The sequence below is a fragment of the Chanodichthys erythropterus genome, chromosome 18 (genome assembly GCF_024489055.1).
Source record: "Chanodichthys erythropterus isolate Z2021 chromosome 18, ASM2448905v1, whole genome shotgun sequence".
NCBI classification, from domain to species: domain Eukaryota; kingdom Metazoa; phylum Chordata; class Actinopteri; order Cypriniformes; family Xenocyprididae; genus Chanodichthys; species Chanodichthys erythropterus.
The window spans coordinates 30,481,193-30,506,413 of NC_090238.1; the positions used below are offsets into that span (position 1 = coordinate 30,481,193).

The 25,221-nt window shown below is 37.5% G+C and overlaps 2 protein-coding genes across 3 annotated transcripts; both read right to left on the minus strand.

Annotated features, from left to right (window-relative positions):
- Positions 1-7,351: 7,351 nt before the first annotated feature.
- On the minus strand, positions 7,352-16,015 carry hhipl2 (HHIP-like 2). The gene is made up of 9 exons (XM_067366918.1): positions 15,668-16,015; positions 12,243-12,895; positions 11,847-11,990; positions 11,370-11,701; positions 10,215-10,341; positions 9,879-10,024; positions 9,696-9,777; positions 8,031-8,113; positions 7,352-7,887 (listed from the first exon to the last, which is right to left on the minus strand). The coding sequence occupies exons 1-9, from the start codon at positions 16,013-16,015 to the stop codon at positions 7,352-7,354; spliced, it is 2,451 nt and encodes an 816-aa protein (XP_067223019.1).
- Positions 16,016-16,916: 901 nt separating this feature from the next.
- Positions 16,917-25,082, minus strand: susd4 (sushi domain containing 4). Of its 2 annotated transcripts, XM_067367645.1 has the most exons (9): positions 24,894-25,082; positions 24,313-24,480; positions 21,032-21,235; positions 20,783-20,956; positions 20,476-20,664; positions 18,816-19,007; positions 18,367-18,511; positions 17,906-18,291; positions 16,918-17,822 (listed from the first exon to the last, which is right to left on the minus strand). In XM_067367645.1, the coding sequence occupies exons 2-9, from the start codon at positions 24,443-24,445 to the stop codon at positions 17,785-17,787; spliced, it is 1,461 nt and encodes a 486-aa protein (XP_067223746.1). In that variant the 5' UTR covers positions 24,446-24,480; positions 24,894-25,082; the 3' UTR covers positions 16,918-17,784. The 2 variants fall into 2 exon arrangements, with proteins under 2 accessions (XP_067223747.1, XP_067223746.1); XM_067367646.1 differs by lacking the exon at positions 24,894-25,082 and having other exon boundaries at positions 16,917-17,822; positions 24,317-24,441.
- Between the last annotated feature and the right edge of the window lie 139 nt (positions 25,083-25,221).

The following is a 25,221-nucleotide window of genomic DNA, read 5'->3' on the forward strand; positions in this document are numbered from 1 at the left end:
AATCCCAATTTCCACCATCAGGGCAATAATTAAGAAGTTCCAATCAACTAAACATGTTACAAATCTGCCTGGAAGAGGACATATGTCTAAATCGTCCTAATGTGAAATGAGGAGGAAAGTTTGAGTGGACAAAGACTCTCCAAGGATCACAGCTGGAGAATTGCAGAGATTAGTTGAGTCTTGAGTCTCAGAAAGCCTAAAAAAAATATCAAACAGCACCTACATCCCCACAAGTTGTTCGGGAGGGTTTCAAGAAAAATCCTCTGCTCTCATCCAGAAACAATCTCCAGTATATTCAGTTGTCAGACACGACTGGAACTTCAAATGGGACTGGCTTCTATGGTCAGATGAAACTAAAAAAAGACCTTCTTGGCAGCAAACCCACCAGATGGGTTTGGTGCACACATGGATAAAAAAGTACCCCATGCCCACAGTTAAATATACTGCTGGATCTTAAATGTTGAAGGCCTATTCTTCTGCTGGAGATCCTGGATATCTTGTTCAGATACATGGTATCATGGATTCTATCAAATATCAACAGATAAAAAATCAAAACCTGACCGCTTCTGCTAGAAATCCAATAATGGGCCGTGGTTGGATCTTCCATCAGGACAATGATCCAAAACAAACATCAAAACCAACACAAAAATGGGTCACTGAGCACAAAATGAAGCTTCTGCCATGGTCTTCCCAGTTCCCTGACCTGAACCCTAAAGAAAATAAGTGGAGTGAACTGAAGAGAAGAAGCACCAGCATGGAGCTGGAATCTGAAGGATCTGGAGATATTCTGCATGAAGGAATGGTCTGATCTCTTGTCAGGTGTTCTCCAAAGTCATCAGGCATTATAGAAGAAGAGTCAGAGCTGTTTTCTTGGCAAAAGGAGGTTGCAAAAAGTTTGAATAAAAGGGTGCCAATAATTTTGTCCAACGTGTTTTGGAGAAAAACATTTATTTCATAATGTAAGTTTCCCCCCACTTTCAATTATTTTCCTTAAATGAAAGGTTATAATTTTGTGAATTTTTTGAATGAAAGATCAAAAGGATAAACAATGCACATTTATTTTCACAGCTGCTTTTGCTCATAATTACTAAGGGTGCCAATAATTGTGGAGGGCACTGTATATATATATATCAGTTTCTGTGGTAAAGAAAAGTTAACAAACAAATCATGTGATATTGATTCTTTATTGATTTAATATATTTTCATGGGCAATTGTATCTTATTTTGTTTTGCATTTGTAAATGTAATTATTGCTAAATGCATTTTTCCAAATCCATCATCATTGAACACATAACTCATAACCAGGGCAGATGTCTCCTGCCAGCATGTTTGTCGCTTGTTCAGTAAATGGACTTCTCCTGCGCTGTTAACTGGGAAAGAGAGTTCATAATTTTCTTCCTGTCGGGATGCCAGCACATCAATGTGAAATATCTCACTATGACGTGAGATAGTGAAACTCGGTGAGCAGGGTAATGACAATAATTTTTCAGCTTTACTCCTTTCATTTTGGGGTGTCCCTTTATATGAATTACTCATTTATTAACCATTTCAGTCTTATCCGGCTCTTGGTAATTCTGTGGGCCATCTCTTGCCATATGCAAGAGACTGTCCATGAATTTTCTTGGCAATCATTTTTTTTATTATTTTTTTTCCTGGGGTAGTTCAACAGGTCTTTCCCCAACCCTCCCCATTATGTTGCTTGGGACTCACACACACTCCTTGCTGTGAGGCAACAGTGCTACCCGCTAAGCCACTGTGCCGCCCTATGTGAGTTACTACAGTTTTCTAAAAGCTAAACAGTTCTCTTAAAGATAAAGTAACTCCATAAAATAAAGAGACGCTTAAATAATAAATCCTGTTCCATCACCATTGTGTCCATGAGCTTGGAGCCTAAACAGGCGGGAATGCTGTCTCAGGTCCTGTGATCAGGGAGGTCCTCTAAGAGCCCGGGGGAGAGGGGGCCGGCCCAAACCTCTTGAATTTTAGCGGATATGCTCTTTCAGGTTGCTTTTTGTGGACTTTCCCTGTAATTAGTGTACTGTAAGACACCTACGATGAAAAGTGTTTGCTGGATTGCAAGTAATTACAGACTTGCAAAGTAAACAGAGTGACGTTTAAGGTCTTTTGTTGTATTTCAGTGAATGATGCATGTTTTGCATGGATGTCTTTTGTGAATTCATGGGGGTTGTTAAGTGTAGACAGGTGCATATTTTCTCAAGAGCAAACAACTTGTACAATAGAAATATATATATAAAAAAGACCTTAAACAGAACAAAGCCAGCAGAGTAGCAAAGAACCAAGTAAAAATATTTTCTTGCGTGCTTCAGGCTCTTATTGTAACCAGTCGTCACAAGCCATTTTAGTTCTTAAGATCCTTTAAATTGTGCAATACAACCCAGGGCTACTTCCTAGGACACAATTTGGGGGCCCCTTTTAAACCACAAAGATCTCAAGCACAATGTTTGCATAGAAGTGAACCTCAGTGATGTTTTCACCTGTCCGACAAATCATCACCTTCAGGCAAGTCCTTAAGATATCTGTCAAATGAATATGTTGTGCAGTGGTTTTTAGAAACCTAGTTATTAGTTTCTGCTTGTTGTTATACAAATAATCTAGTTCCAGCATGTCTTCTGAATCTTTCGTAATGGTATGCCCATAACCTGTGCTTTAATTACAGCATAGAGTAAAGCTAGGTGAGAGCACTCGACTTTTCAATAAAGATTTAACAGACTCAGCGAAAGGTTATGTTTGCATATAGTTTAACTGTATGATTTTTGCTGCAAAAGACAAGCCCTAACAAAGCTTGTTTTTTAACATTGTTTTTGATCCTATTGTGTCAGCCAGCTATGATCATCAGCATGCCAGTTTAGTTAAAAATGAACACAATAAAAAATATCAGGCTTGTTCGAGATGCATCGGCGCTGTGTGGAGACATCAGTGTATGACATCAAAGTACCGCGAGAGGGATTCAAAAGTATAAGGTCATATGCTCTCCAAACACTCTCGCATTACTTAGATGTCATAGGTTGGTTGGTCTGGGCAGCGCTGATGCATCTTTGAACAAGCCTAGTGCCTGTATACACTCACCAGCCACTTTATTACAACTGCTCATTAACGCAAATATCTAATCAGACAATAACATGGCAGCAACTCAATGCATTTAGGCATGTAGACATGCTCAAGATGATCTGCTGAAGTTCAAACTTTTCACAATCATCTTTAGGGTTTACAGAGAATGGTCCAAAAAGAGAAAATATCCATTGAGTGTCAGTTCTGTGGGCAAGAGGTCAGAGGAGAATGGGCAAACTGATTTGAGCTGATAGAAAGACAACAGTAACTCAAATAACCACCTGGTTTGCAGAAGATCATCTTTGAACGCACAAAACATCAAACCTTGAAGCAGATAGACTACCGGGCTGCCACTCCTGTCAGCAGAGAACCGGAAACTGAGGCTACAATTCATACAGTCTCACCAAAATTGGTCAATAGAAGACTGGAAAAACGTTGCTTGATGAGATATGTCTGCAGCGACATTCAGATATAGGGTCAGAATTTTGGCATGAAAGCAGATCCAGCCTTGTATCAATAGTTCAGGCCTCTAGTGGTTGTGTAATGGTGTTGGGGATAATTTCTTGGCAAACTTTAGGCCCCTTACCACCAACTGAGTATCATTTAAATGCCACAGTATTGTTGCTGACTATATCTGTCCCTTTATGACCATGGTGTGTTGTACTGCTGGAAATAGCCATCAGAAGATGGGTACACTGTCACAAAGCTCAAATCATCTCAAACTGGTTTCTTGAACATGACAATGAGTTCACTACACTCACAGTCACCATCTCAATCCAATAGAGATCTTTGGGATGTGGTGAAAAGGGAGATTCGCATTATGGATGTGCAGCCAATATGGACCAAAATCTTGTAGGAACATTTCCAGCACCTTGTTGAATCTATAAGAATTAAAGGATTAGTTCACTTTCAAATGAAAATTACCCCAAGCTTTACTCACCGTCAAGCAATCCTAGGTATATATGACTTTCTTCTTTCTGATGAACATAATCGCAGAAATATTAATAAATATCCATACACATCCGAGCTTTATAATGGCAGTATGCGTTACCAAATGAGTATGAGCTGAAGAAAGTGTCTCCATCCACATCCGTCATAAACATATTCAGACTTTCAAACATGTATACATGTTTGTAAGTTTATATGTATATATACAGGTGCTGGTCATATAATTAGAATATCATCAAAAAGTTGATTTATTTCACAAATTCCATTCAAAAAGTGAAACTTATATATTATATTCATTCATTACACACAGACTGATATATTTCAAATGTTTATTTGTTTTAATTTTGATGATTATAACTGACAACTAAGGAAAATCCCAAATTCAGTATCTCAGAAAATTTGAATATTGTGAAAAGGTTCAATATTGAAGACACCTGGTGCCACACTCTAATCAGCTAATTGACTCAAAACACCTGCAAAGGCCTTTAAATGGTCTCTCAGTCTAGTTCTGTAGGCTACGCAATCATGGGGAAGAATGCTGACTTGACAGTTGTCCAAAAGACGACCATTGACACCTTGCACAAGGAGGGCAAGACACAAAAGGTCATTGCAAAAGAGACTGGCTGTTTAGAGCTCTGTGTCCAAGCACATTAATAGAGAGGCGAAGGGAAGGAAAAGATGTGGTAGAAAAAAAGTGTACAAGCAATAGGGATAACCGCACCCTGGAGAGGATTGTGAAACAAAACCCATTCAAAAATGTGGGTGAGATTTACAAAGAGTGGACTGCAGCTGGAGTCAGTGCTTCAAGAACCACTACGCAGACGTATGCAAGACATGGGTTTCAGCTGTCGCATTCCTTGTGTCAAGCCACTTTTGAACAACAGACAGCGTCAGAAGCGTCTCGTCTGTGCTAAAGACAAAAAGGACTGGACTGCTGCTGAGTGGTCCAAAGTTACGTTCTCTGATGAAAGTAAATTTTGCATTTCCTTTGTAAATCAGGGTCCCGGAGTCTGGAGGAAGAGAGGAGAGGCACACAATCCATGTTGCTTGAGGTCCAGTGTAAAGTTTCCACAGTCAGTGATGGTTTGGGGTGCCATGTCATCTGCTGGTGTTGGTCCACTGTGTTTTCTGAGGTCCAAGGTCAACGCAGCCGCATACCAGGAAGTTTTAGAGCACTTCATGCTTCCTGCTGCTGACCAACTTTATGTAGATGCAGATTTCATTTTCCAACAGGACTTGGCACCTGCATACAGTGCCAAAGCTATCAGTACCTGGTTTAAGGACCATGGTATCCCTGTTCTTAATTGGCCAGCACACTCGCCTGACCTTAAACCCATAGAAAATCTATGGGGTATTATGAAGAGGAAGATGCGATCTGCCAGACCCAACAATGCAGAAGAGCTGAAGGCCACTATCAGAGCAACCTGGGCTCTCATAACACCTGAGCAGTGCCACAGACTGATCGACTCCATGCCACGCCGCATTGCTGCAGTAATTCAGGCAAAAGGAGCCCCAACTAAGTATTGAGTGCTGTACATGCTCATACTTTTCATGTTCATACTTTTCAGTTGGCCAAGATTTCTAAAAATCCTTTCTTTGTATTGGTCTTAAGTGAATTTGGGATTTTCCTTAGTTGTCAGTTATAATCATCAAAATTAAAAGAAATAAACATTTGAAATATATCAGTCTGTGTGTAATGAATGAATATAATATACAAGTTTCACTTTTTGAATGGAATTAGTGAAATAAATCAACTTTTTGATGATATTCTAATTATATGACCAGCACCTGTAGTTGAATTCTTTTAATCACCTTGACATCTTATACATGCAAAGAACATCAGATACAGCACAATACCGTACAAACACTACATTTATATCCACCTTATTTTTTATTTCAGACCTGGTGCGATCATTTTTAACTATGTGTAAAGCTTCTTGTTATTTCTTTCCAGATATTTTTGCTGTACAAAAACTGCTTGATATTCCAAAATGGTATTTCTTGTATTATTTTAATGTATTGTTGTAGTTATCAACACACTTGTTTGTAGCACAAGTAGTTTTACATTTACTGCATTTTTATTCTTCTAGTTATTTACCTATAGCAGCTAATAAATCATAAGTCTAGCACATTCGCAGAAAATAGCTTTACTTGCATTGCAAAAAATGGTGGACAGAAGTGCTATTCAAATATGTAAGGTGCATAGTTCAGTCCAGGTGTGTGGAAGGGAATGGAAGGAAGGGGAGGTTTTAAGGATCTTGAATGATGGATAGGGCTTTGCTTTGGCAGGATACTGTCAGTTAAATTATGGCACATCACCTACCTTGTGCTCTGCTTAGAGATCCTGACATACTTCACAGAGATGACTCTGTTGCAGGGATTACATATTATAAGAAATAGTTTTTTTCTTTTTTAGTTTTTATTAAACACTGCAGAAAGTGCAACTATTTTGATATTTTTTTATTAGTGATTAAAAAAATAAAAAATAAAACGTACACTTGAATTTAATTTATTGTTTTATGAAATAACAGTAAGCAAAAGCTGAGGTGTACATCATCAAAAGTTGTAACATTTTCCAATTAAGAGTGCATTACTTATGCAATAATATGCAAGTATGTGCATAATTCAAATGTTTAATTCAATAAAAGTCACATTGCAAAAATTGTGTATTTTAATATTTTCTATTTTGATGGAAGACATTTTTTAACGTGTTCAGCAATAGTGGTCCTCCTATAAGTATATGATATTACTTTTCTAGTTGACCTAGTACTGCGAACACTAAAGGTGGAACAAGTACTTAAATTTACACCCTCATAGACTTGGTTTGAAACTGCAATTTTTACTGTAAACAAGCCAAAACACTTTAATTGAATGAACCATTTTTACTTAAACCAAAAAAAGAAAATAAGTATCATGCATTAGATATAGGTTTGTCTTCTGTCTGTGTCTATTAAAGTAAAAGCAATGCCACTTTGGTTTTACATTTCAAAATGTGTATTTTGGACTTTCTTAGGTATGTCATAAAATTAGCACATTTTACAATGGAATGTATTTTAATTTCAAAGAGTTATGTTTAAAAAAGTCTTTCAAACGCATTCTTGTGTTTTTATTCTGAATTTCTCCTTATAATTTTAGTTTTGATCTAAAATAAAAATCATTGCCCAAACTAATTACTTAACCACATTCCAAAAATAAGATCAACATTTGAAGAATGCTCCTGCATGTGTTGCATGTTAAACAAAATCAACTGTTGCCGCAAGACTGCTGTGGTTTTCTCTTTGGTCTCTGTCATCACACATTTGACTGACCTAATTACTACACCACACACGGCTTATTAAAACAGTTTTGTCTTTTTTGCGAGAGGGCTTTTTTTAGCCTTTTTGTTGCCATCTTGTTTCTTAGAAATAGTTGTCTTTGGCTTGCTCTTCACAGGTTTCTTCACCTCTTTTCCAGTCTTTTTGGCCTTTTGTAGCCAGACATTAGGCTTTTTCACCTCTTTTGGTTTTGTTGGTTTGAACGGTTTGGGTTTCTTTCTTTCCTGGGCTCCTTTTATGGACAGTTTGGGATTGTGAGATGGCTTTCCTGTGACTTTTATGTCTTTCTTGGTTTGTAACATTGACTTCTTGTGAGGAGGAGCTTTCTTGAGTGTTTTTGTGCTCACATTTATTTGCTTCTCCTTTGATTGTGTTGTCTTTTTTGACTTGTCTTGGCGCAGTTTTGCTGTGGTGGTTTGGCCCGGCAGTTTTTTCTTTGGTGCAGATGTGGAGGGTTTGGCCATCACGGGCTGGCGCGTGCCCGGTGGTTTAGTGGGTAGTATGATCTTTTCCAGTGGTGATCTTGTAGGTGTTTCGCTTATGCCAAGCACAGTCACTTAAAAAAAACAAAAAAAAACAATGCATTTAAATAAGTCTTCAAGCAGTTCTGTTACATAATTTCAGAGTTCTCTGGCAATCTTAACCAGGAATCTTTAAAGTTGAAATAATAAAATAATTAAAAGATAGATAGATTTTTACATTCTCTGGGTGTGAATGGCACTTTCTTCCCTCTGACCTTTACTGGAAGTGGCTTATATTTGCATTTTCCTGGAGGTGCCCTCCTGTAAGCAGAAAACAGGCAGAGGGGATGTATAGACAAATTAACCCATTATCCTTAAAACATGTAGGCCTTCTTTAGTGCTGTAAGGTAAGAAAGAAATTTGAAATGGCATCATAATTATTTCAACATAAATTGATACATAAGGGCTACATTCACACTGTCAGTCCAAATCCCATTATTTGTATATCCAATTACAATCTGATTTAAAATTATTGGCAGATCCATTTTGTGCATCCATTGCATCCATCAGATCCATTTTGTGCATCCATTGTGCTCTTTTGTTTTCCGGAATATCAGCATTGGTTTCTATGGCAATGACGTTACGTTGGTTGGTAGGCCTATACGACAAAAACACATCAATAACCACAACATGGAGGGGTTGCAATGCAGATATTGTCTTATGTACAACATGACAATATGTAGCCACCGCACTGGAGTACTCCATCTTCTGAGGCAGCGGCAAAATCGTAGGAGGCTGATTTCCTATAACAACGTCTGATGTTACATATTACGTGGCATGAAACATCACACAAACCTAAAAAGGATGTAAAAAACAGATTTTTTTGTGCTGTTCACACTTGCTAAATCTGATCGAATTTCAATCGGATACAGTATGCACAAAAGTCGGATTTGGGCTGACAGTCTGAATGAAACAAGACAGAGACCTCCAGATGCTCCTATCAGAGGATTGAATCTCTGTTTTTTCCACTATTTAAAGAGGGATAAAGAATACGGAACATCTGGGATTAATGTATGGTATTGCTATTAGTGAGATTGATTTCAGATGGGTTGATAATCTCCTGAAGTCATGTTGGTTCCAGCAGAATGTCTCTCTTGATTTATCCATCAGTAAATTATTTAAAACCTCAAACAGCTTATGTTTGGTTGTTTCGTTATTTTAACTTTCAAGATAATTTTGTCATTTATTTATCCTTTACTACTACTACTGTAGATTCATTTTATTTTAAAGGCAAAATAATAAATTAAACATTTCCATATCAGACCCACATCTTACAAAATAGAATGAACAAATCATTGAGTTATGATCCATGATAGATAGATAGATAGATAGATAGATGATAGCAGATTTCCAGAAGTCTGGATGGAAACCATTTGGGGAAAGCATGCGCCACAGATTCCAAGATTCCAAAAGAATATAGACCGCTTCAACTGACACGTCCTGTAGTCCTTTTGTCTCTCAGCATGATGTCTTAACTGAGAGTCATCTGTTACATTTTAGGAACTCTTATAATGGGAAATTTACCTAATCTGTCTATATGATTTGTTATATAGAGGCCATTGCTGAAAGATGAATTTTGACGGTTCATTTCTTTCACTTACTGTACTGCCTAGATAGATAGATAGATAGATAGATAGATAGATAGATAGATAGATAGATAGATAGATAGATAGATAGATAGATAGATAGATAGATAGATAGATAGATAGATAGATAGATAGATAGATAGATAGATAGATAGATAGATAGATAGATAGATAGATAGATAGATAGATAGATAGATATTTCCTTCATTTGCACGTGAATATGTTTAAGTTGACAATATGTACCAAAATATACATACCTGGATGGGTCCACGAATTTGTAAAGTGTGCCAAAGGGGGACATTGCACTTGGATAGGAGGTTGCTAGAAAATAAAGCTCTCCTACAGAAAAACAAACACAAACATATAGTATGAATGCTTTTCACGCATATTATTTCTTTAATATTCATATTAAGCCTTTACAGAACTGTGCACAAACCTACCCGCTTCATCCTCAGCAAATGAGATGATGAACTTGTGGTGATGATTTATAAGCCCAGGAAAAGCACAGGTTGAAGTTTCACCCATGCACACATTCTTTTCCTTCCAACTCCCAGTTTTCTTATCCTCCTCCAGAGCCATTAGTCGTCTGAATAAGAACAAAGGCTTGAATTGTCATTTCTCCTAGACTTATTTTAAGTAAAAAAAGTAGTGACCGAATGACCTAAAAATTTGTTTTGTGTATTGTTACTTTATAGTTATATATTTTCTAAAAAATCAAATTGAAAGTTGATTATGCACAAAAGTGGTTGCAATGCTGAAAGAGCGTCGATCCTTACCCACTCATAAAGTCTCCAAAAATATAAAGACCATTGAGGTTGGGTGATTCGCATCCTCTATACACATAACCTCCAGTTACAGATTTCCCAACATGGTGTCCATAGGCAAATATTGGAAGAATGTCATCTGTTAAAAAAACAAATATAAAAGCATTTTTGTGGATTACAACAGGTTTTGCGTCAATGAAAGAATGTGTAAACACGTGAGAATTTTTTAATTTAATTTGACATTAATTTGAATATAACCTAGAATTTTCTGTTATAATTTTCTCGCCTTTTGAGTTGCTTTGATCCTGAATTATCTTTCTTTCATAAAACACAAAGGCCTGGTTATATTAAGCCAGGATTAGGCCTTAGTTCAATTAGGACATTTAAGTAGCTTTTATAAACGTGCCTTAGAAAAAAACATTTCTGGTGTGCATCTTGAGACAAAACAATGGATAACAAAGTTAAAACAAAGTTATGCCAGTGCAAGTTGCTTTCAGTTAGGATAGATCTAACATGCATTTTAATCCTGGTATGAGACTAGGTTTAAGCCTGGTCTTTGAAACCAGACTAAAATTATATATTTTTTACGAGTGTCTAAATGTAGAATGTCTGACATGCTTTTTACATACTAAGAAAGTATGGTGATTTATACTTCCAACCCCTTAAAAAACCCATAAATGTGGTCCAAGTCTTCCTGTAGCTTTACGTTAACGTTGTCTGAGGAACACAAACATATAAGCCATTGTTCAATGAAAATACTCTCCACTGCTGCAATGCTGCTTTTAGGCTCATTGCATTAGACCACTATTTTTTGTGCAATGTGACACAATTCAGCAAGTTAGCAAATGAAAAACACCAAAACACGTAAAAAAAATATCAGTTTTTAATTGAAAATAGTGTTATTTAAACGGCCTCTTAGACATTCTGCTTAATATCTTCCTAAGGATTCCACGGAATGAAAGAAAATAGTATTAGCGTTGGAATGACATGCGGGTGAGTAAATCATGACAGAATTTTTCATTTTTGACACAATTTCCAGAATCAGGAGCACAAATTTATGGACTGGCCAGTGGTATGAAGTTCTCCAGTGACCAGAGTAGTAAAAAAATCTTGGAATGCTCTGTTTGTCATTTTCTGCATGTGTAGTTATTCTACGGTCCAGCTCACCTAGAGAAGAGTTCTGGCACAGTTTCATATCAAAGCATTCAAAGCCTTCTTTGGCTCTCCATCCATAGTTTCCTCCCTTCACAATGATATCAACCTCCTCATATCGATTCTGACCCACGTCGCCACAGAAGATTCTCCCTCTGCCGTAACGGGTGAGCGGATCACCTCGATCCACTGAGCAGCGCCACATATTCCTCACACCATAGGCATAGACTTCTGGCTTTGCATCAGGATCTCCAAGAAAGGGATTGTCTGGAGGAATCTTATAGGGCTTTCCATCTACACTGCTACCATCCACATCAATCCGAAGCGCTTTTCCTAACAATGCTGATCTGAAACATATTTGCATGAGCTTTTATGAGAACGTGTCCGAGAGGAAATTCCTGTTTTATTAAAGCACTAAGCAAGATATGTGACAATCATTAGATGTTTCAATGTGATTAGATGTTTTAATTTTGTCAGTTTCAAAACCCTTACCTGTTTTGAGAATTTCCAAACTTCCCGAAAGGGTCTCCTGCTTTTCCACCGTCTCCTGTAAAGATGTACAGATATCCATCTAGACCAAACAGAAGCTGGCCACCATTATGGTTTGCTGCAGGCTCCTCAATCTCAAGAAGAACTCTGTAGATGCAGATTTAAAAATATATATATATCTACCTTGATATTTGGTCATCATGAGGCACACGAGTCATTAACCATGCAGCTTGATGTGATGTATCAAAACTGATCATTTAAAACATTTTTTGTGCTTTTTGAACTTGACCCACATCTTGACTAGGAATATTATATGCATAAGATTTTTGAGTGAACTATACTCCATATTCCATGTATTTATATATCATTTGCATAACAACATGGATCAAACCTATTAACCTCTCTGAGTGGGGGTCTGCCATGTTCATGTCATGAGCTGAGACCTTCATCTCGCTGATACGAACTTTCTCCAGTTTGCCGTTGATCAGAATGGAGTAGTAGATGAAGAAGCGGCCATTGTTTCTGTACTTCGGATGGAAGGCGAGACCCAGGAAACCTCTTTCATCTCCCAACCACGGTGTGGTCAACACCTCCCCGCTGATGTCCAGGAAGGGCTGCTCCAAGCGGCTGCCATCTCTCAGATACACCCACACAAAGCCTATCTGCTCTGCCACGAACATGCGGTGGGTGTCATCTCCGCTGTGGACCATCAGCACAGGGTTCCTCAGCCCATTGGCCACTTCCGTCAAGCACAGCTGCAGGCAGCCTTTGGTGTCCTCCACCACTTTGCCCAGATTGCTGTACAAGTCATTGTTCCTCACGACGTTTGGATAGCAGTAGTCCTGGTCAGGAAGGTTAATGAGGTTACAGAAATGAGAGCGGTCTTTCTCACATGTCTCCTGCAGGGTCCGGCTGTTGGTTAGGTACTTTACTACAGAATGGCACTTACTGTGGAAGTCTGAGCAGTAAGTGAAGCACAGTCCTGGTAGGTGGCGCACTGGAGTGTACGGGTCTTCGGCATCAAACAAGTGTGCAGCGTAAGGAGAACACTCCTGCAAAATTGCAATACAAGTTCTGAAGCTTACTGGTCCACCCAAAAGAGCCCAACCACAAGTCTCTGATGTTCTAGTTTGTATAACTGGGGTGCCCAATCCTGTTCCTAGTGTTATACCTTCCACAGTTTCAACCAGTGTTGTAGTACTTAAAGGGATAGTTCAGCCAAAAATGAAAATTATCCCATGATTTACTCACCCTCAAGCCATCCTAGATGTCTATGACTATATTCTTTCAGACTAACACAATTAGAGATATATTTAAAAAATATCTTTGCTCCTCAAAGCTTTATAACGGTTGTGAATGGGGGCCACATTTTGAAGCAGAAATAAAATGCATCAATCCATAATAAAAATAATACATATGGCTCCAGTGGATTAATAAAGGCCTTCTGAAGTGAAGCGATCGGTTTTTGTAAGAAAAATATCCATGTTAAACTTTACTAACCATAATAACTAGCTTCTGACAGACAGCCGTACGCCTCGATTTGCGGCGGAAGAGCAACCTCTGACCTGTCGCAACGACGCAATGATGAACACGGAAGCTCAGAGGATAGAGCAAAACAAAACACTGGTCATGAAACGAGAAATTTTAAAGAGAAATCTCAGAGGAGGAGAAGAGGAGCTTGAGTTTGTTGCCTAGCCCTATTTGTTTGAACTACGAGAGGCGTCTACGCAGCCGGAAGCTAGTTATTTGAATTTATAAAGTTTTAAATATGGATATTTTTCTCTTCGAAAGGCCTTTATGGGTGGATGCATTTTATTTTTGCTTAAAAATGTGTCCCTCCATTCACAACCATTATAAAGCTTGGAGGAGCAAGGATATTTTTAAATATATCTCCGATTGGGTTCGTTGGAAAGAAGATAGTCAATACACCTAGGATGCTTTGAGGGTGAGTAAATCATAGGATAGTTTTCATTTTTGGGTGAACTATCCCTTTAAGATCTGACTAGAATCCATCTTGACCCTGCTGAAAAATCCAGCATTGCTGATCACCAGCATATGTTTTGCATGCTGGGACCAGCATGGGATTCTGGTTGCTGGTTTCCTGGCCCCCAGCATGGGAAGCAGGAGTGCTGGTGGATCAGCTACACCATCTCAGTTTTGCTTGAGAACACTTTTTTGCATGACTACACTGGTCCATCAGCAAGACCAGCACTATACCGGCTCTAACCAGCATAAACCAGCCTGGACCAGCATGGAGTTCATGCTGGTTTATGCTGGATTTTTCAGCAGGGGAGTCAGAATCCAAGACCATACTTCCATGGACTTGGAAGCATTTGGACTTGGTCTTGACTCGGACTCAGTGCGGATACGTTTTGTGGTTTGTGCCAACTCACTCATATGATCTGCTCTGTCATCATGTCTCCGAGAGGTTCACGTAACACTGACACAAAACCAGGCTTTGTTCACCCTAAAGCCTATTTACATTGTCTGAATTCTGACCCTCTTCAGGTATGTGACATGACTTTCTAGTCTTGGTCTGAACTCTGACTCAACCTTTTCAGGAAATGGCCTGGACTCAAATGAGGTTGTCTCGACTACAACACTGGTTCCAACACACCTGTTTGTAATTATCAAATATTCCTGAAGAGCTTAATTAGTTCAGGTTTATAGGATTGGAGCAGGAAGGTAGATCTCCAGACCAGGAACAGGATTGGCACCCCAGTGAAAATTACAAGTAAAATCGCTTTGAAAAGTAACTGTAGAAATGCTAAAAGAGCCTCATATGGGGTATAATTCATTTAGACTGGCCAATGATAGCCTTGCAATTTTATGTATTATTTTTTCCATGCAATGTGAATGCTTGTCACGTGACACCGCAGCCACAATATAGCACTGGTGTATTGGTTTTTACTTAATTTTCCTTTTTTTTTATCCGAAACATTCCCAAACTTGTTAACTATATAATGAAATATCTGATATTCCATTTCTAAAATATTAAGAAAATGTATTTTGTCGTTTAAATACCTTTAATATATGTTACATATGGCCAAAAATGTCCAAATCACCCTGAATTAAAGGTTAGTAGATCTGAAATTCAGAAATTCAGAGTCAGAGTTGTCGGATTTGCAACACGTGGCTAAATTCATCCGCTTGTCCCAGAAGAGGTGACAGGTGAACTGGGAAACGATTAAAGGATTTTTATTGCCGTTTTCATAGACAGTGTGAACTTTGCAAACGATATATATATATTAATATATATTATATATATATATATATATATATATATATGTAGCTGCTAGTTGGCTACTATGTGCATTTAAATATCATTAACATAAAATAAACATTAGCCTATGAGCGCCTGCGCGAGCCAAAGCGCGAACGCAGATTTGAATGATGACGTGCCGCACTGAACGTTCTAATCACATCTTGTTGGAATTTAAAATTACTATAGGCCCTTTATATATATATATAGTATTTTGGAAGCTCCATTCAAAATAAATTTGGCTTAAAAATCTATGTGGGCACTTGCACAAATATAGTATAATATGTAGATTTAGAGGTTATGAGCAATGGTAAAATGACGCTTGTCTTACCAAGCACCACTAATAAGAGTATTTACTGTACATTTCTGCATCTGTACCTATTTATAATTCAGTCGCTCAGCTACTGAAAAGAACAGCAATAGGCCTAATTTACTCATTTAAGCAGGTGCAACTTTCACACACATAAGTCAAGCATTTCTGAAACCTTGTTAATACATTAGTTGCACAAAATGTAACACAATTGAAACGTCATCATAATTGTTCACAAAGAATCATACATACCTGACACATAATATCTTTTACCAAATCCCCGCACACTGCATACTCTTCTTCACCAATCAGGTCCATTATATCCCAGTATCTCGTTGCAATATTGTTGTCCGTTTTTTGGTCACAACAACCAAATTTCTCATAGTGCCTACAAAACTCGAGGTGGTAAGGGGGTTTGAAAGGTGGCTGGTAGTCCAAACACTGAGGATGTGCAAAAGTGCGTCTCAAATAAGAGAAGTAAATTATTATAATGACGCGCGTCAGGAGTCCTTGGAGCCATGCAGTCCTCTCGGTCAGGAAACTAACCTCAGGGCACTTTGCACGATGATGATGATTTAGTGAATTCGGCTCTCCTGGCATTTTTGCCGTGTGCTTAGGAGTGAAGGAGTGTGTTTGCTCTTGAGCGTGTGTGTGTGTGTGTGTACAGTATGTCTGCTTAAGTTATATGGTGTGTGTATGTGCGTGTGTGTGCGTGCGCGCGCTTGCCGCACTCGTTTAATGTGCGCCTTTGATTACAGGATATCGTGTTCTCATATGTTGAATTGGCAATGTAGGCTACAATATTTGTAATACGGTTAATATCATGTTTTATTTAAATAGATTTGGTTTATTACTATTAATTTTTAATTTGGAAAAACTTCTGCTAAAACTCGCTTTTGAGAAAAAAAAATTATTTACAAAATTATCAAATTAATTTTAAGGATAACCAATTGTTTTTTTTTTTCCTGTCAAGACTGTTGGTGTCGTGATTTATTACATTACCTTTAATGAAACAGATGTAGCCTATAGTAGTTATTTTTTGTACAAAACAAAGTTAATAAAATAAAACAAATGAATCAAGAGAGAGCCATCCATGCTTGACAAATACACATAAAGTTATACATTTACACACACACACACATACACACACACATATACACACACATATATATATATATATATATATATATATATATATATATATATATATATATATATATATATATATATATTTTTGTAATTGCATGAATCAAGATTAGTTTCTATCGTGTTTATGAAATTAAGAATTCCACACCAATTCAGTTGCGAGGAAGATTATCAGGCTGACACGATAACCCAATGAACTGAAGCTTATTCCAGATCCCTGCAATAACTCCCGCTGATGTCCTGAAAAAAAACAACAAACAAAAAAAAAAAAAAAAAAAAAAAAAAAATGTGTGCCACCTAGTGGAAAAAAATAAATTTAAATTAAATTCAATGCAATGTAGAAGTCGTGGATGCACCGATTTTATCAGTCCCGTGTTTTACTTGGACAACTTTTCTTTTAATTGAACTGTAGGAAATAATTACAAATGTACACAAATGATAATACAAAATGTAAGGAATAAAAACTATTAGGCTATATGTGACCCTGGACCACAAAACCAGTCATAAGTTGCAACACTGCTTAAGACATTTATCCATATAGAGCCTTTTGCATAAAGGGTTCTTTAAAATTGAGTCAAGAGCCCTATTTAACCTTTTTATGACCAACATGTATGTTTTGTATGATCAACATTTTTACTTTAGTCCAACTTTGCACTTTGTTTTCAGCTTGTCATAATGCTTGCAGTGCACCTGCCTTTAACTTGTACCTAATTTTATCCACAATTACCCTGGATAAGTGCACACTGAACTTTAATAACAATAAACTCAGATTAATTTAACGCATCATTTATTTAAGAAATATTCATCATTGTCCATACCATTTGAAAGCTGTCCAGAATGCAGCGCAGTTGTCGAGTGAAAGTGACAAGAAAAATAATTTTGAATACTTTGTGTGTATATATATATATATATATATATATATATATATATATATATATATATATATATATATATATAATGTAGTGGGAAAGTTAAATTAACATAATATGCCATGGTCTAATGCATAGTTCCTTCATGAGCAGAAATTGAGAGTTAATTTAATTTTTGATTATTATAATTTTTTTTATTTTTATTGCCTATTCTTCCCTGGTGTGCTCTTCATTAAATATCATCCTTATGAGCAGTAATTTGGCCTGTGCCATTTTATTCAACAAAGAATGCTAAAATAATCAGTAATGTAGTGATATGATCTAAAGTGTCCAATTTTCAGTTAAAAGTAACAATCAGCAGTCTTCTTCACCATCCTCCACGAGAGGAATTTCTGGAAGATACAAAGCAAAACATTGGTATGATAAAAACAAAAGTGTGTTTACACCACTAGGTGGCAGCAGCCTACAGCCTTACCGTCTGCAATGTCTATGCTAGGGCTTGTGGAAGCAGTCTCTTCCATAGAGGTGATGGCATTGGTTTTCTCAGACATGTTATTTAGTCCACCGGCATGGGAGGAAGATGGCTGTATGCCTTGAAGAAATTCTGATGTGTCCGAGATGCTATCGCAGGTCTCAGCCTCCCCGGTGTCCAGCGGCACACTATTTTGACTCCCTGTATGCCCGGGATATGAAGGTGGGTTTTGTTCTTCTGAATGCTGTGAGCTCCCCAGACCAGCAGGGGGCAGATCATTTGGGGGCTGACAAAAAGTACCACTAACAGCCTCTTCATAAGAGGGCAGTGGCACAGCAACACCATCTACAACCAGGATGTTTGGATCCTGGCTTTCATCTTGCACTTCACTGAAAAAGAAACTTTTTAATGAGTAAGTTAAGAAAATATCAAACTACACTGTGTGATTATTATGTTGGCTGTACCTCGGACTTTGCTGGGATTTGCATTTGAAGTGGAACATCTTGGCTGTGATCACCAAGAGCAGGGCTAGCAGCACACTAGTGGCCGTACAAGCTACTACTTTCCATGTGGTTAGTAGAGAATCTTGAAAACCAGGCCACGTTGTCTCTTTGGGGGGAAAAAAAACTGTACTTATAAACCCCATAGTACAGCCAAATTTAACATTATAACACAAAAATTCTACAGTATTTAGATATATCGTAATGACATCAAACTTTTTAATGGTATATGCTGACCAAGGCTGCATTTAACTCATACACATATCAGTTTTATGCATTATTAATAAATTAATAAATAATTTATACAATGGAAATTGACCCAAGTATTTCTCATTGCACAATCTAATGCGTATGCTTCATAAGACTATGTTGTTCCAATAAAAATCTTTTATCGAAACTTTTATCTGATTTACCATCTTTGATGCAGTAGAACTGCATTTGTGGAAACCATTGCCCGTACTGGCAGGTGATGTACTTGTAATCATTCGCTAGAGAGTAGCCAGGATAACAGTAGTATTCTACGACCGTCCCGTGAATGTAGCGGTCACATGGTTGCGGGTGGCACATGTAATCACCATGTTCTGTCATCGGGGGTAGGGAGCATGCTGTAAAAACATCAGAGACAGAGAAAAAGACATCTGAATCAGAGTCAGATGTTAATCATCCCAGTCTGCAGGACTTGCTGATTCATCCACCTCTGCCTCCATCTTGCAGATTTGGCCACTATACAGAGGGTAAATTGCAATTATTTTGCTAGTCCTGAAACTGGAAATGTTACATTATCCTGTTAACTGCTGATGCCTTTCTGTGTTTTATTATATTTTCATCCCTTGGGGATTTTTAGTCAAAAACTGTGCTCATTTGGATGAAAACTTATGGATTATGCTTACTTCAAATATATTTAAAGAGCATTATTTTTTTCTATTTTTACCCCAAAGATGCAAGAATAATGGAAAGCTGAACTCTCACATGTAATTTATGTTTCATTCATACTCGACACCAGAGGGCGCCCTTGCGCAGAAAGTCCACAACTGAGACTCATAGGATTAATAAAATTTACGACATTCCAGGAAATCCCTAATATGGACAAAGACATCGCTGTAGCTGAATAAAATGCAGATAAAAAAGAGAATTAACACACCATTGCAACAGTATATGGTTTATCTATGTTCATTAAGCCATCTTTGGTATTTTCATAAGGATAATGTATATTTATAATGCAATACCAGTTGACATAGCCTTTATCACTGTATAGAATACTATAAAGTAATTTAATTTCTGCAATAAGATTCTGTAATAAGAAACCACATCAGTTTATGGAAGGAAGTTATTAATAATTTGTTCCTTTTGTATGCAATGATATGATTCTTCAAAAAAAAAAAAAAAAATAAAATAAAAAATAAAGTTGAGTTTGATAGCATTATTTAATTTTTTTGTTTAATCAAGATTTTATAGATATCTGATATATCGTTATTGTGTATTCTTTTGGCCATGATAATCGTGTAGTGAAAAATCTGATATCATTACAGCCCTACTTTGGGCTTAAGACTATATAAACCATTAACTAAGGTTACGTTTACCTGACAATGGTGTACTAAAAACGGAAATGTTTTTCGTTTGCATTTTTGGTGTACAGACGACAACATTGTCAAAATGATCCTTGTTCACACGGATCCGTGAAAACAACTAAAAATGCTGTATTCTGCTGCCAGGCCAGTAGTTGGCGATGTCACTTTATAAATAAACACTATGTGCCTATAGACTGAACAAGTAATATGCATGCGCAAGATGTCACCGTTTTCACAAATCCACACTTTTGTAGTTAACACAGAGACGATAATGGCATCGTTTTCAACATCCCATTTTCAAAAGTTTGCATTTTCAAGACACAAAATTTCCATTTTTAGTTGAAAATGGTGTGCAAAATTTTCAAGGGTAATAAAAATGTAATTATAAAATAATTTGATAAAATATTATAATATGGAATATTATAATATATATTTTTTTCTGAACATATCTGTAGATCTGTTGATTTTACAACTCAAAGCTGAGAAATGATTGAATTATATTTACCCTCAACATCAAGGCACCGGGGTGGCGTGTCCGACCAGATGAGGTTATACATGCATTCCAGAAGTTCAGGTCCCTCCAACTTGTAACCAGGAAAGCACTGGTAGTGGACTACAGTTCCAACAGGCACAGAGAACTCTGCTTCCGAGATGTTCATGTAACTATGTGGAGGTATCAGTGGCCGTAAACAGCCTGTGGAGAAAAAGGACAGCGCTTGAAACCCTTTCCAGGATCTTAAGATATAACAAGAAAAATTTTGAATTATAGTCAGTTTGTTTTGAATAATTGGCAACAAGTGACTTGCATCAACCTTGACAAGTTGGCTGATTATCCCATGTCCCATCGGCTTGACATAATGATTCCATAGTTTCCGTGTCAGGGTATCGGATCTGAAATCCCTCATGACAGCTAATAATGAGGTTGTCGCCAGGCCTGTACGTCTTATTTGTGACATCAGCATCCTCGATGAATGGGGGAAGACAATCTTTGGAAGATAGATTAGCTAAATAAATAAATGCTGCAACATTTTCATAAAATTACAGAACAGAACTATCCTAACCTTCTGAAAGGCACACTGGTTTAAGGCTTGGTTTCCAGCCTAACGATCCATTGTGGAAGCGCGTGCAGATAATCTTGACTGGCCCCTTTAAGCTATAACCATCCACACAAGAGAACCTCGCCACCGAGTTTTCGAAGAACACACCGGTGTTTGGAGTTCTGATTCCATGCTCAGGAAAACCGGGATCCTTGCAGAACTGCTCCACTGAAAGTGCACAGAGAAGAACCAAAATCATGCATTTAAAGCAAAGTTGGCATCTTATGATTGTGCCGAAATCAGTGTTGGTTCCTGATGTCTGTAATTTGGTCATTTCTTGTTAAATAATTTCAGAAATCTACTACTTGTACAAAATAATTATGCCTCCCAATACCACCACTTTATATTAAGCATTTCATTAAAAATTGTAAAAATGCAAGAAAAAATGGTTACAATTTTATTTATTTATTTTTGAAGCTGGCTTGTCTAAGGCATGAAAAACTGACCAAATCTGGTCAGCTTATTCAGATGTCATTTAACATGCTTTATGTTCACAAATTAAATGTTGTCATCATTTACTCACTCTCATTTTGTTCCAAACCTGTATGAGTTTCTTTCTTCTGTTGAACACAAAAGACAATATTTTAAAGGTGCCATCGAACGTTTTTTTACAAGGTGTAATATAAGTCTAAGGTGTCCCCTGAATGTGTCTGTGAAGTTGCAGCTCAAAATACCCCCTAGATTTTTTTTTATTAATTTTTTTTTAACTGCCTATTTTGAGGCATAATTAGAAATGCGCCGATTCATGCTGCGGCCCCTTTAATTGCTCGCGCTCTCCGCCCCCTCCCGAGCTCTCGACTCTATAATTGCATAAACAAAGTTCACACAGCTAATATAACCCTCAAAATGGATCTTTACAAAGTGTTCGTCATGCAACATGTCTAATCGCGTAAGTACGGTATTTATTTGGATGTTTACATTTGATTCTGAATGAGTTTGAGGCTGTGATCCGTGGCTAACGGCTAATGCTACACTGTTGGAGAGATTTATAAAGAATGAAGTTGTGTTTATGAATTATACAGACTGCAAGTGTTTCAAAATGAAAATAGTGACGGCTCTTGTCTCCATGAATACAGTAAGAAATGATGGTAACTTTACCCACATTTAATAGTACATTAGCAACATACTAAAGAAACATTTAGAAAGACAATTTACAAATATCACTCAAAATATCATGTTATCATGGATCATGTCAGTTATTATTGCTCCATCTGCCATTTTTTAAATTTTTGTTCTTGCTTGCTTACCTAGTCTGATGATTCAGCTGTGCACAGATCCAGATGTTTATACTGCCTGCCCTTGTCTAATGCCTCGATCATGGGCTGGCATATGATAAATATTGGGGCGTACATATTAATGATACTGACTGTTACGTAACAGTCGGTGTTATGTTGAGATTCGCCTGTTCTTCAGAGGTCTTTTAAACAAGTAAGATTTATATAAGAAGGAGGAAACAATGGTGTTTGAGACTCACTGTATGTCATTTCCATGTACTGAACTCTTGTTATTCAACTATGCCAAGGTAAATTCAATTTTCAGTTTGATGGCAGCTTTAAAGATTGATGCCCCATATTGACATCTATAATATTTTTTTCTGCTATGGAAGTCAATGGGTGCCGTGAACTGTCTGGTTACCAATGTTCTTTAAAATATCTTCTTTTGAGTTCAACAGAAGAAATAAACTCATACAGGTTTGGAACAAAATGAGAGTGAGTAAATGAAAATGTTAATTTTTGGGTGAACTTTAGTTCACTTCAGAATTCCAATTTTCCTGGTAATTTACTCACCCCCATGACATCCAAAATGTTTATGCTTTTCTTTCATCAGTTGAAAAGAAATTAAGGTTTTTGAGGAAAACATTCCAGGATTTTTTTTCCATATAGTGCACTTCAATGGCTACCAACGGGTTGAAGGTCCAAATTGCAGTTTCAATGCAGCTTCAAAGGGCTCTACATGATCCCAGACGAGGAATAAGGGTCTTATCTAGCGAAACAATGGGTAATTTTCTTAAAAAAAAAAAATTATATACTTTTTAGCCAGAAATGCTCATCTTGCACTGCTCTGCGATGAGCCACACATTACGTAATAGTGTGGGAAAGGTTGCGCATGATGTAGGCGAAAGTACCGAGCAACTGTTTAAAATGCGAACGTGCAACTACAAAAAAAAACCAAAAACCAAAAAACAATGTCGGAGGATTTTGAAGTTTGAGGAGAAAATGAGATGGAGTTCTTCGTCCTACCGTTTTACTTCTGCCTACATCACACCTGACCTGACCTGAATGTGATTACGTAATGCGTGGTGTATTGCAGAGCAGTGCAAGATGAGCATTTGTGGTTAAAAAATATATAATTTTTTTTTTTTTTAGAAAATTGCCAATCGTTTCCCTAGATAAGACTCTTATTCCTCATCTGGGATCGTGTAGAGCCCTTTGAAGCTGCACTGAAACTGCAATTTGGACCTTCAACCAATTGGTAGCTGTTAAAGTCCACTAAATGGAAAAAAATCCTGGAATGGTTTCCTCAAAAACCTTGATTTCTTTTTCACTGAAGAAAGAAAGACAAACATCTTGGATGACATGGCGGTGAGTAAATTATCAGAAAATTAACTAATCCTTTAAATCATAAACATCAGAATGGACAAATCTCTTTCCGGAATCTATCTTTTCTTAAAATTGTTTTCTTATTTTCTTTTTTATTTTACATATGGTCTTACAACTTCTGTCACCACAGGAAGGTGTTGAGTGTGATGTCACCTGGGTGAAACTGTTAGTGTTACAACTCAGCCCGTGTTACAACACTCCCCTGTAGTGTCTCTCCAGCATCACACTATCAATATATCATTTGCTTCTACACGAGAAAACACTTTTCTGCTGAGATGTTACTTTTACTCAATGCTACATAAATGACACCTTCATAAAATGTTGTTATAACCAGGAGGAGCTTAGGGCCTACATGTTGTCTGGAATTTTACGAGTGTGGTTTTTGCTTGTTTTGAACTGTCTGCTTTGTCATGGCCAAAGGTTGTTCGATATACAGCAGGCCGCTGGAAAGCAGCATCGTCATGTCAATGAATGACTGAAGGGGCTTTCGACAATTTCAGCGTCCCATTACACAAGCAACCACAAGGGAGGTGCTGCATCCTCATCATATTCCCAAATCCTCATCATCATCATCATCAAAAAACAAATAATAATAATCATCATCACTTAGCCTATATAATCGCAGTCTTTATGTAGATCTCTTACCTACTGTGTTAACCGGGAAGGCGGTGACCAGAAAAGGAAGGAGGAGGAGGAGGATGATCGAGAGAATAATCTGGCCGCAGACAGGATGTCCAAACGCAGATTTCTTGCCTTCTTTATCACCATGGTGAAACATCTTTCATTGAATAAAATTCATCGGGTCACAATGCTCTGAAATTATGATGAAAACGACAAAAAGCTAGGTAAAACGTGAAAATATTAGGATTGCATCATGGATTTTCAGCCCTGTAGAATCTCCTCGCCGACGCGCAGAACATGATGACCAGTAAATCCCCATATCAATTCGGAAATACCAAAATAGTCTTTTCGGGATCGCGTGTATGGCATATTCAGCACGCATTATTATGCATTATTCAAATGTCTTCGACAGATCAGAAGAAGGCTCGTGCAACATAACGGTGATGTCTAAATGTACAATGATCAAGATGATGATGATGAAAAATGCGTCATAAGCGTCACTAGTCTACCTTACCAGATTTAAAGCCAAGGTCTAATGACGCCAGTGTTTTAAAAATAGTGCTCGCTGGTTTCTGGTCATACACACAGTTTTTCCTGTCACCTACCCACAGATGTTGTACATTGAAAATCAGTTGCGTCGGAGTTTCTCTCGCTCTCTCAGCAGATAGTCGAGCTGATCAAGCTGATGATAATCAATGGAATAATAGCCTTCTGCTAGGCTAGATCCTTTCTTCACTGGAAAGTTTATCGAAAGCAAAATTATCCAGCCTGTCGTGGTGCAATAGGTTATCTCGTGATGGGTAGATGAATTGTTATACAGGTCAAAGTACCAGTGTAGAGCATTATAAAATGAGTAACAAGGAAGCAACATTTTTAGATGGAGGAGTAACTGCCAAAAGAAAGCACAGGAATAGCATCTGGCCTCCCTATAAA